We start from the raw sequence: 11,762 nt of genomic DNA on the forward strand, positions 1-11,762 counted from the left end.
CAAGCTTGATACTTACTTTCTAATACGGAGACAGAGGCGGTTGGCGGATCAAAGTAGGGGTTCTTGTTGTTGACGTCGAGGATGTTGATTATGACGTAGGTTGTACCGGTGTTTGAAGGGTTCCCGCGATCACGAGCCTTCACCTGCCATGCGAACGCCATGGATGAAGTGAATTAGGAATTTGTAAACACTATTTTTGAAAACTTGTATACAGACCCAGATGCAGACCCAGACACAGACACAGACACACTTGCCCCCGCGCGCGCGCGCACACACACACACACACACACACACACATACAAACACACATACACACACACACACACACACACACACAAACTCACACACATACAAACACACGCACACAGTTCTCGCTCTCTTTGCCACCCCACCCCCCTCGCTCACACACACACACACACACTCACATACACACACACACATACACACACACACACAGTTCTTGCTCCTTTTGCCACCCCCTCCCTCACACACAAACACACACACTCACTCACTCACACACACAACACACACACACACACACACACACACACACACACACACACACACACAGACCATTTTTTCACTCACAAGCAGCGTATATCGGCTGTTAGTGTCATAGTCGAATTCAGCTCGCGAGGATGTCAAGATCTGTGCCAAGAAGCGGTTGTTCAGCGTTCCATTGGACTGAACAGTGAATTTACCGAAGCCTCCCCCATCAATAGAAATATCCACCTTGCCATTTCCAGTCCTCGGCGCATCACCATCTCCGCAAGTTATTGTCGCGATGTAAGTATCTGCAACGATGAGATAAACTGAAAATGGACTGGTCTACGAACGGAACTGACCGTGGCAAAATACTTCACAAAGATGGGGGGGGGGGGGGGTGGGGTGGGGGGAGCCGTGGGGTCGGAGGAAGTGGTATGTGTGCGTGTGTTGCGCGCGTGTGTAAGTGTTTGTGTGTGTACATTCGTGCGTGTCCTTCTGTGTCTATCTGTGTATCTGTCCGTTCGTCCATCTGTCCGTCTGTCTGGCTGGCTGCATGGCTGTCTGTCTGTCTGTCTGTCTGTCTGTCTGTCTGTCTGTCTGTCGTCTGTCTGTCTGTCTGTCTCTCTGTCTGTCTCGCTGTCTCTCTCTCTGTCTGTTTCTCTGTCTCTCACCCTCCCTCCCTCTTTGTCTATCACACACACACACACATACATCGCCGCCAACTTACTGTAAGGTGCGTTTTCAGCCATCGAGAAAGTGTAGTTGCCTTGCGGAAAGAATTCCGGGGAATGGTCATTCACATCCTGAATAAGATAAAACAAAAGTATTTCTGGAAACTTTTCTTGAAACCTTTCATCAGATGACCCCCTTGCCTTCCCCTCTCTCCCTCAATGTGCCTCAACTACCCCTCCCCCCCCCCCCTCCCTTCCACCGCCCCCTCCCCATTTTCACTCCTCTTTGAGAAATCTATTTCTTTAAACACAATATATCATGCGTGTAGCTAGTCTTATTAACACTAACGTAGACTATCCCTTTAGTTACATACGAGGCACGTTATTCATTATCCTCTTGAATTTTTTCCATGATCCGAATTATTCATCAGTTTTAATACACCCCTAGTGTTTGCCCTTAGAATCCCGCTGAGCACACTTAGGATTTTAGTGTTATAAATCAGAGACAAAACACGTGATGAAGGTCAAAAATGTGAATGCAAAGTATGAACATTCAGCACCAACGGTGTTCATGTAACTTCAGTTCTGTTATTCCGACAGCGTTCGTTCAAAATCTCAATCAGACAATTAAAGACATCCATTATTTGACAATTATTTATTCAATGATTCATTTCTTCATTCATGTCGTTCTTTTTATCGTGAATTAATGTTGATAAGAATTGACACGTGTGTAGGGGAAGGGCCCCTAATATGGACCACTTTTTGTTTATTGCTGATAACTAGTACTAGCTTGTTTTCTTGCGAAGAAGTTTCATTTTGTGGTTGGTAGTCCTTCTTTCTTAGGTTAACCGTTAGGCCTAATTAGAGTAAAATAGCTTTGATACACATTCAGCAAAAATTAAATACAGAAAAAAATCACAAATGGTCCATATTAGGAGCCTGGGCGCCTAATATGGACCAGTGAAACGGCCTTCACGAATCACTGTAAAAAGCCCCCTATATTTCAAAATAACATGATACAACTTAGTGTGCAAGTCAGACTAATTCAAATATGCTTTAGATTGAGCTGTTTCGGGTTGATTAGAGCATTATTTGAAGCACACCAGGAAACTGATGAAGCTTATCAAAAACAGAGTGAAAATAAGTGAAATTATCAACTTCCAAAAAAAGACTATTTGTGACCCTCCACCACGGAATGAGTCGCATGTCACCTTTGCATGATTTTAATATTTTTACATTTTCCTAAAGAGTTGTTTATGCTCTATCCAGTGGTGAAACCCGTTTTAGAAAAGAGCGAAAACTCTTTGAGTTTTTATCCTGTGACTAAGGTGACCCTCACACTGTTACCAGACACTCACCGGACTTATATTAAGCCAAGCGCAGAACCGCGCGAGGTGACATGCGACTCATTTCGTGGTGGAGGGTCACATTTGTTATATTTTTTTGAAATCTCGAGGGCTAGTTATAGGTTATTTTCAGCAAGCTTCTTAATGAATTAATTAAAATTGTCTTTAGTTTTTATTTTCTTCGATTTGTTGAAGGTGGTCCATATTTGGGGACTCACACATACTTTGAGGTTTTGCTATTATTTTTTGTTTGCAGTAGGAACTCGGGGTACACACTGTTAAAATGTAACAAATACTGTCTTAGCTGTCATATATAGCCATTTTTGTGTTATGAAAGCTTTGCTTTCCTTTATTTAGTGTTTAACGTCGTTTTCAACCGTTCAAGGTTATATCGCGACGGTATGAAAGCTTTGGCTGTGGACAGAAACGAGTCCGTTTTAGGCGGCGAATTTAGAGTGAACGCTGCCAAAAGTGAGAAAAAAACCGAAAAAGCCTAACGGTTTTGAGGTTTGTGTTTCTGCAACTGTTTTGACATGTGCAACTTATCCAGAGAGGGTGAATAAAGCGAATGAAATTGTGTTGAGCGCTCTAGCGCCGTTAGTTTTTCAGAACAGGAGGTGGTCCATATTAGGAGCCGGTCCATATTAGGAGCCTTTCCCCTATAATATTATCATGAAAATAAAGTCATGACAAACTAGCCTGGCAGGGACCTGATTTTCCAATGGTCATGATGCCAAAGTCACCGAGACAAACGTCATTCTTGAAACACTTTTGCGCTTGCTGTTTCTCTTGGAAGAATTTTTAGAACTAACACGTCACCTGGTCACGCTATACTCTCTGATCTGGAGTGACATCTATTTTGTTTGGCGTCAATGCTTGCTTTCGCTCGCATTTCAATATTTAAAAACGCAACTCGTGTAAATCTGGTACGAGACAGCAAGCCATATGTAGTATTCACTATATTTTTCCACAAAAATGCACTTACAATGACAATAATGGTGATGTCTACGAGGTCAGTAAAGTCTCCATCAGATGCCATGGCTTGAAATTTGAACCTGTAGTGACAAAAAAGACGTTGAGGATTAAACATGGTATTAAGGAAAGGTTTATAAGATATGACTTGAATCCATTATTCAAGTCTGTGGCAGAAAAAAGAGAGCGATTTTTTTTTCTTTCTATGGTTCCTTCTCGTTCTTCTATTGTCTTTATATATTTGTTTGTTTGTTTGTTTGTTTGTTTGTTTGTTTGTTTGTTGTGTTTGTTTGTTTGTTTGTTTGGGTGTTTTTTTGTAATTTGTTTGGTTGGTTGGTTGGTTGGTTGGTTGGTTGGTTGGTTAGTTGGTTGGCTGGCTGGTTGGTTGAAGACACAAACTATTAAGACGAAGACAAAGGAGAAGATGCAAGAGCAGGAGTAAAAGACAAGAACAATTAGGGGAAGGGCTCCTACTATGGACCACTTTTTGTTTCATGCTGATAAATAGCTTGTTTTCTTGCAAAGAAGTTTCATTTTGTGTTTGGTAGTCCTTCTTTCTTAGGTTAACCGTTAGGCCTAATTAGAGTAAAATAGCTTTGATACACATTCAGCAAAAAATAAATACAGAACAAGAAGGGCAAAGCCCATACGACTCACATGCTTGACCTTGACCTTTACATGACCTTGACCTTCAGGGTCAAGGTCAAATAACTAAACCTAGCAATGACATCATACACTAAGAACTGCTTTACACATTTTTCCTACCAAAATACATGTGACCTTGACCCAAGGTCAAGGTCATCCAAGGTCATGCAACACAAAGCTGTTAATTCAAGACATAGGAAGTACAATGGTGCTTATTGGCTCTTTCTACCATGAGATATGGTCACTTTTAGTGGTTCACTACCTTATTTTGGTCACATTTCATAAGGGTCAAAGTGACCTTGACCTTGATCATATGTGACCAAATGTGTCTCATGATAAAAGCATAACATGTGCCCCACATAATTTTTAAGTTTGAAACAGTTATCTTCCATAGTTCAGGGTTAAGGTCACTTCAAAATATGTATACAATCCAACTTTGAAGAGCTCCTGTGACCTTGACCTTGAAGCAAGGTAAACCAAACTGGTATCAAAAGATGGGGCTTACTTTGCCCTATATATCATATATAGGTGAGGTATTGAATCTCAAAAACTTCAGAGAAAATGGGAAAAATGTGAAAAATAGCTGTTTTTTAGACAACATTTATGGCCCCTGCGACCTTGACCTTGAAGCAAGGTCAAGATGCTATGTATGTTTTTTGGGGCCTTGTCATCATACACCATCTTGCCAAATTTGGTACTGATAGACTGAATAGTGTCCAAGAAATATCCAACGTTAAAGTTTTCCGGACGGCCGGCCGGACGGACGGGGGGGACGGACGGACGGACGACTCGGGTGAGTACATAGACTCACTTTTGCTTCGCATGTGAGTCAAAAAATCACAAAGGGTCCATATTAGGAGCCTGGGCGCCTAATATGGACCAGTGAAGCGGCCTTCACGAATCACTGTAAAAAGCCCCCTATATTTCAAAATAACATGATACAACTTAGTGTACAAGTCAGCCTAATTAAAATATGCTCTAGATGTATCTGTTTTGGGTTGATGAGAGCATTATTTGAAGCACACCAGGAAACTAAAGAAGCTTATCAAAAACAAAGTGAAAATAAGTGAAATTATCAACTTCCACGAAAAGAAGACTTTTCGTTGCATATTTTTTAAATCTAGGGGGCTAGTTATAGGTTAGTACCAGCAAGCTTATTAATGAATTAATGAAAATAGCCTTTAGCTTTTATTTTCTTCGATTTGTTGAAGGTGGTCCATATTAGGGGACTCGCACATACTTAGAGATTTTGCTATTATTTTTTGTTTGCAGTAGAAACTCGGGGTCAACACTGCTAAAATGTAACAAATACGGGTTTAGCTGTCATATATAGCCATTTTTGTTTGATAAAAGCTTTGGCTGTAGACAGAAACGAGTCCGTTTTAGGCGGCAAATTTAGAGTGAACGCTGCCAAAAGTGAAAAAAGAGAAAAGGCCTAACGGTTTTGAGATTTCTGTTTCTGCAACTGTTTTGACATGTGCAAGTTATCCAGAGAGGGTGAATACAGCGAATAAAACTTTTGTGAGCGCTCTAGCGCCGTTAGTTTGTGGTGGTCCATATTAGGAGCCGGTCCATATTAGGAGCCCTTCCCCTAAGTGACAACTAACAACGCCACCACCACTACCAACAACAACAACAACAACAATATCCCAAGCACTGAACATGACATCATTTAGCCTTACGATCCGCGGTCGCGGTTGAGAAGGTCAGAATACTGGATGGGCCGGAGGGCAGTGATGTTGCCTGTCACAGGGTCAATGGTCCAGCTCCAGGCTTCGTCTTGCGAACTGGGGATGGAGTAGGTGATGCTTAGGCCATCAGGGTCCAGTGCCTAGACAACCATGTTTTTCAACTAGTGTATCATTATTTTGGTTCGATAACAACAACAAAACACCGTCTTAAATTATAACAAGCAGAAATCCTAACGAACATGTTCTGAGAATTAATGTAAACACACACACACACACACACACACACACACACACACACACACACAAACACACACACACACACACACACACACATTTTGAACACACACACACACACATACACACACTCACACACACACACACACACACATACACACACACACACACACACTAACACACAAAAACACACAAACACAAACACACATTTTTAACACACACAGTACGCTAACAAGACAGTCCAACTAAGTTAACAAACCAGACTGAATTAAAAACGCATACCTTAATAAGCAACGGATCTGTGGTGACTGTCTGCCCTTCATACACGGAACGAGTGTATGGTATAGTGAAGCGCGGGCTGTTGTCGTTGACGTCTAACACGTCAATAGTGAGCTGGGTGGTAGCGAGAAGGAATCCACCAACGCCCTCGTTGTCGCGTGCTTGGACAGCAAGGTCGTAGCGTTTCTTGATTTCGTAGTCGATGCCCGGCGCTACGCCGCAGGTACCGTTACACCCAGCTGTTCTCACAACGCCACTGACGGGGTCAATCGTGAATCTGTACGAGCACAAAACAACAAGATGAGTATCTCTCCAATTAAGAAAGCAAAGTGTAAGCAAAGTCATGGCGTGTCTTCTGTTTGTAGTTGATGCACGGCACTTCACTGTGTGTTTCCCCCTACCATTACACCTGATGGTGTCATTCTTGAATCCGTACGAGCACAACTGAAACAACCAGATGATGTCTGTCCATTAAGACAGCAAAGTCATAGCGTGTCTTCTGCACGTAGTTGATGCACGGCGCTTCACCGTGTGTATAGGCTTGTACCATTACACTTAATTTGTCTGTGGTCAAAACGCCATTTACGGGGTCAAACTTGAATCTATACAGAAAAAAACCTTCTTATTAATGGTGTGATCAAAACGCCACTTACGAGGTCAAACGTGAATATATGCAGAAAGAAAACCTCAAATGCAGCGTTGGGATCGCACTTTGCAAAGTCATAGCTTGTTTTCTGTTTTTAGTTGATGCACGGCGCTTCACCGTGTGTATAGGCTTGTACCATTATACTTAATGTATAGTCATTATGTGGTCAAAATGCCAATTACGGGGTCAAACTTGTATCCATACAGAAAGAAAACCTCAAATGCAGCGCCGGGATCGCACTTTGCCGAGTCCAAGGTAAACTGCTTCATTCAATTTGCCGCATCCAACTCGGCTGCATCTAACCCTGCCGCATCCCCGCTTACGCCTACTCGTCACTCGTCTCATCTTTCTCTGCTTCAACCCGTAGTATGACTGTAATCCTAGCCCTCAACCAATCAAAGAAATATCAAAAGTATGACCCAGTTTGCTGCATCCCCCTCTGCCGCAGCCACGTTTGCCTCCGACCTTCCCTGCTCCATCCCACTTTACCACACAATATAGTCTTTCTATAATTCGATTCTCGGTTGGTCTATTTTCCCCAAAATTATCGAAGAAGAGTTTAAACCTGAAATCCTACACCAAGAGTGTCGACAAACCTTGTAACAGTGACCCTTGACCATTGAAAACTTACATCTTTTGTTCAGCGGGGAGCAAACTGTAGCGAAGACCAGCTGTACCGAATTTTCCAGAATCCAAATCGTTTGCCTGGAAACACCACAAACACAACATAGTATATCCATGTACTCAGATCTGCTTGTCATTCTGTCAAAAACAAATGAAACCCATTTACTTTTCGTTAGATCTTTTTTATCCTAACCGTTTTAAAATTATTTCTAATAGAATCTTAAACTAATGAGGCAGAGCGTTATTGAAAGATCAAATAACCAAGCACTCTTATTGCACACGACATGTGTAATGGAGTAAGCGAGAGTTATACGGAACCAATCTCCTGGCACCTGAGAGAAAAACAAGCATTGAAAGGGACAAGCGATTTTCATCCTCGAAAAAATTGATGATCGCCGCAAGATTATATGTTTATTATTCTCCAAGGCACTCTAACAAAAGCTTACGTACACAGTCATACACAAGAACCAGCTTTTATTCCTGACCGGAAACTGAATCGTGCAAGAAGTTTTAACAGCTACGAGTACCATTTTAACTGACATGTCTGGTAGTGACGAAACAGATTTACAAACACGCACACACACACATGCACACACGCACACACGCACGAAAAAATACGCAAGAACACGGCCTCACACACATGCACACAAAACACACACAAACACACACCAAGAGGGACAGTGGCGGACAGACAGACTGACAGACAGACAGACAGACAGACAGACAGACAGACAGAAAGACAGACACGGATTATGCACTCACAGTGATTGTTGTAACAATATCCCTTTCTCTTGCATCTTCTTTGACTTCAGCACTGTAGCTGTTTTGGGGAAAGAGGGGATTCTCGTCGTTCACATCTTCCACCGTGATACGAACATCAGCGGAACTGCTGCAGTTTTGTCGGAAAGCCTCGGGCCCATTCTCAATTGCTTTCACCTGCAAAGTAATCTCATCTTGAACCTTTGCTTCTTATGTGGGAAGGTCGGGTGGAAGGAAAGGGATATATAGCACAGGCAGAGGAGCATACAATTAAGACACCAAAGACAGAGGTTGCTTTAACCTATCTTTTACTGAAGTAAATGTAACTAAAAATAACCACTCAGGTAGCTTATCTAACTCAGAAATGTTTAGCTTAGTTTAGCTAAGTCTGGTAGCAACCAGAGACAATGCTATCTATAAGTTATAATTTAGAAACAATGAACAGAACTCTAATACAAGAAATAGCAATGCTTACATCTAACCAGAAATAGCAATTATGAATTCTGATATCTACCGGTACCAAAATCAGCTAGAAACAATAACAGAACCAGAAAATATGTATTTAGTGTAAAACCAGAAACAATATGTATTTCTGGTGCAAACCAGAAATATAAACTATGAATATGAAACCAGAAATAGTGTTATAAGGTAATTATTCTAGTAGCAAGAAATATAACTATGAGTTCTGGTATCAACCAGAAACAATGTAATCCAGAAACAATATATATATATATAAGACCAGAATTTCTGGTGTAAACCAGACAGCAGTGTAAAGAAGAAGGCAAGATTCTCCTCAGTGAGCACACTTGAAACCTAAACACAAAATCTGCTGCTGACGCTAAATCGCGAAACACAAAGAGACAGGTCTCGGAATTTAACACCACAAGTCGCGATCGACGGCTTACAAACTTCGCGACAAATTTGGGCAGCGCTTCGACCGTTCACGTCAACAAAGGAGCACCGCACAGCTCACTATCACAAATCGCATTGTCTGCTCTACTGCAATGCTCGCTCTTTTAAAGACAGTGGTCACTTCCGATTTCCTGTGGTGATAAGCCAATAGGGAGGCTACCCTGTGTAAGCCAACGGGGGGTGTTCTACTTAAAATGCCTGCCCAATGAAAGGGATCGTTAAAGATGCAGAGAGCCCTGTGTCACACACCGGAAATATTACGAGCAGTTATACTAGCTAAAGGGAGAAGAGGGCCCTGTCATGCATCACACACCGGATAAGGCTCATTAGATTACAAGCAGTGTCAAAGCTGATACATAATAGTAGCTAAAAGGGGCCGGGAAAGTTATGGGATCTTACCACCTAGATTAGAAATGAATCCGGTCAAGAGGCTACCCTACGATAGTAAACACACAATAAAGTACAATGCACAAAGACAACCAGGTATTATTTAGTCACTCCTTAGGCACTGATGGTTAGAGGTTACTCCGCTGCTTCTCACCATTTTAAGTTAGGGATTTCCTAGCACAAAGGGCAGTATTTAAAGGTAAGCCCAATGTTACTAGCACACACACACACACACACAGGGAATAGCTATAGGCAGGGGAGGCAACTGGGTCGGGCAGGAGATAATCACACACAAAGAGACGGGGTACGCCACTTGGCTACACTTAAATTCGGTGACATTTTTCTTCTGCAATCAAAATCCTCTGGATATGTATAGTTTTCTCTTTTAAGCATGACAAATCATTTGAACTGCCGTACGAGTCACAGATGCGTAGTTATTTACATTAATTTGGTTTACAAGGAATACGTCGGCGAGGTCAAGTTGAGAACGAAAGGGAGACAAAAATGACTCAAAGTTAATTATCAAATGAATACAATGATGAGATGAGGAAAGCAAATTTTACGCGTATAGCTGTCAGTTTGACAATTTTATCATTTTACCAACACGGCGATTAAAAAGGAGGTAGTCTTGAAATAAAAGTAAATGTTACGGAGGTTTAAACCTGTAACACCACTTAGCAAGGTCTTAAAAGCGGCGGGGGGGGGGGGTAATCGCGGGAGAGAAGTTAGTCTAAAGAAAAGGGGTTTGGCACTGTTTATGTTGGATCTGCAACAAAAAGCTCTGTGCTTTCATTCAGATTTGGTCACGAAATTAAAAGAGTTTTCTTTAATTTTCTTCGACTGTTTCTAAGTTAAAGCCTGTCCTTCCAGACTGAACACAAATATTCGCGAACCAAACTGTTGCTTCTTCAAAATGGTTTGAGACCAGCAAAGGTTAAAGGAAACTGAGATATCATAAGTCAATATCAGTTTTCTTTATTGGCGGAAGAACAATTGAAAAATGACAAATTACACAATCTTGCGTTCAGTCAGACCAAAGAATATTTCAGATCAATTCGTAGTCACATTAGATAATAATAATGGTAATAATGCATTATATTCATAAAGCGCGTGTATCCCGGGTTAAACCCTGCTCAAAGCGCTTTACAATCATTGGGGAGGGGGGAGGGGGGGAGGGGACAATAACATACCATTATTTACAGTGCAATCACACACATGTCAATGAATAACACATTGCACTATAATACATTATCACAAACACACGCGCACACACACACACACACACACGCATACACGCACTAGAATACCGTACACATTGCATTATAATACACTATCACAAACACACGCACGCGCGATACATGTACTATGATGTCTGAATTTTCAAACCGTAAGGACGAGTGTGCGAGGTGGTCTCTCGTAGTCAATGTTGGCATTGCTGACCACGGTAATGGCCGCAATGACAGGGGAACGTCCACTGGTAGGGGTCACTCGGAAAGATGTAGATGGGTCGAGTTGCAGATCAAAGCTGCTATGTGAACCCTGGCAATTAAGGGAAAAGCATAACAACAACATAACATTTTATTATTGAACATGAGATAAAAAGGAGACTGTGACCGAACTGATACCAAAAAAATCCCACAGAAAATTGAGAATACTGAAAGGCTCAGTCCTTCTCGGGTGAACGATCTGGCAAGCTTTTACATGGGATCTTTCCAGTTGGACACATACCAAAATTACCAGCCTGAATGCTTCGTATCCAAGGTAGGATTTAAAAAAAATTAATTTCAAACAAGCCATTAGTGTTAATCTGTCAAATGAATTCGTAATCAAAAAACATATGCACATGAAGCTGTCAGGGTGTGATTTTGGTATATGCGCCCAAGTGGGGGGGGGGGGGGTGGTCTTATCCCTCGTTAAAGCTCGGGCAGATCTCAGAGAGTGAGCGGAACTGTTTTCAGGGGAAGGAACGTTCCTTACACACACAAAAACGGAAAACAACAGCCTTACACACCTAGAGAAAAATGTTTGACAACAATCCCAACAACAACAACAACAACAACAACAACAACAACAACAACAACAACAACAACAACAACAACAAAGCTTCTGT

The 11,762-nt window shown here is 41.8% G+C and overlaps 1 protein-coding gene across 3 annotated transcripts in view; it reads right to left on the bottom strand.

The window, feature by feature from the left end:
* LOC138958772 (cadherin-87A-like) overlaps window positions 1-11,762 on the bottom strand; it is a 49,788-nt gene that overhangs the window by 22,247 nt on the left and 15,779 nt on the right. For 2 of the 3 annotated variants that reach the window (XM_070330053.1, XM_070330052.1), the window contains exons 13-21: window positions 11,039-11,191; window positions 8,357-8,530; window positions 7,602-7,675; window positions 6,328-6,601; window positions 5,803-5,951; window positions 3,489-3,558; window positions 1,214-1,289; window positions 589-794; window positions 17-143 (exon numbers count right to left, since the gene is read on the bottom strand). In XM_070330053.1, coding sequence (XP_070186154.1) covers window positions 17-143; window positions 589-794; window positions 1,214-1,289; window positions 3,489-3,558; window positions 5,803-5,951; window positions 6,328-6,601; window positions 7,602-7,675; window positions 8,357-8,530; window positions 11,039-11,191 — 1,303 coding nt within the window. The remainder of the gene's footprint in view (window positions 1-16; window positions 144-588; window positions 795-1,213; window positions 1,290-3,488; window positions 3,559-5,802; window positions 5,952-6,327; window positions 6,602-7,601; window positions 7,676-8,356; window positions 8,531-11,038; window positions 11,192-11,762) is intronic. The other variant, XM_070330054.1, reaches the window with a different exon arrangement.

Source organism: Littorina saxatilis, linkage group LG2 (genome assembly GCF_037325665.1).
Source record: "Littorina saxatilis isolate snail1 linkage group LG2, US_GU_Lsax_2.0, whole genome shotgun sequence".
Classification (NCBI taxonomy): domain Eukaryota; kingdom Metazoa; phylum Mollusca; class Gastropoda; order Littorinimorpha; family Littorinidae; genus Littorina; species Littorina saxatilis.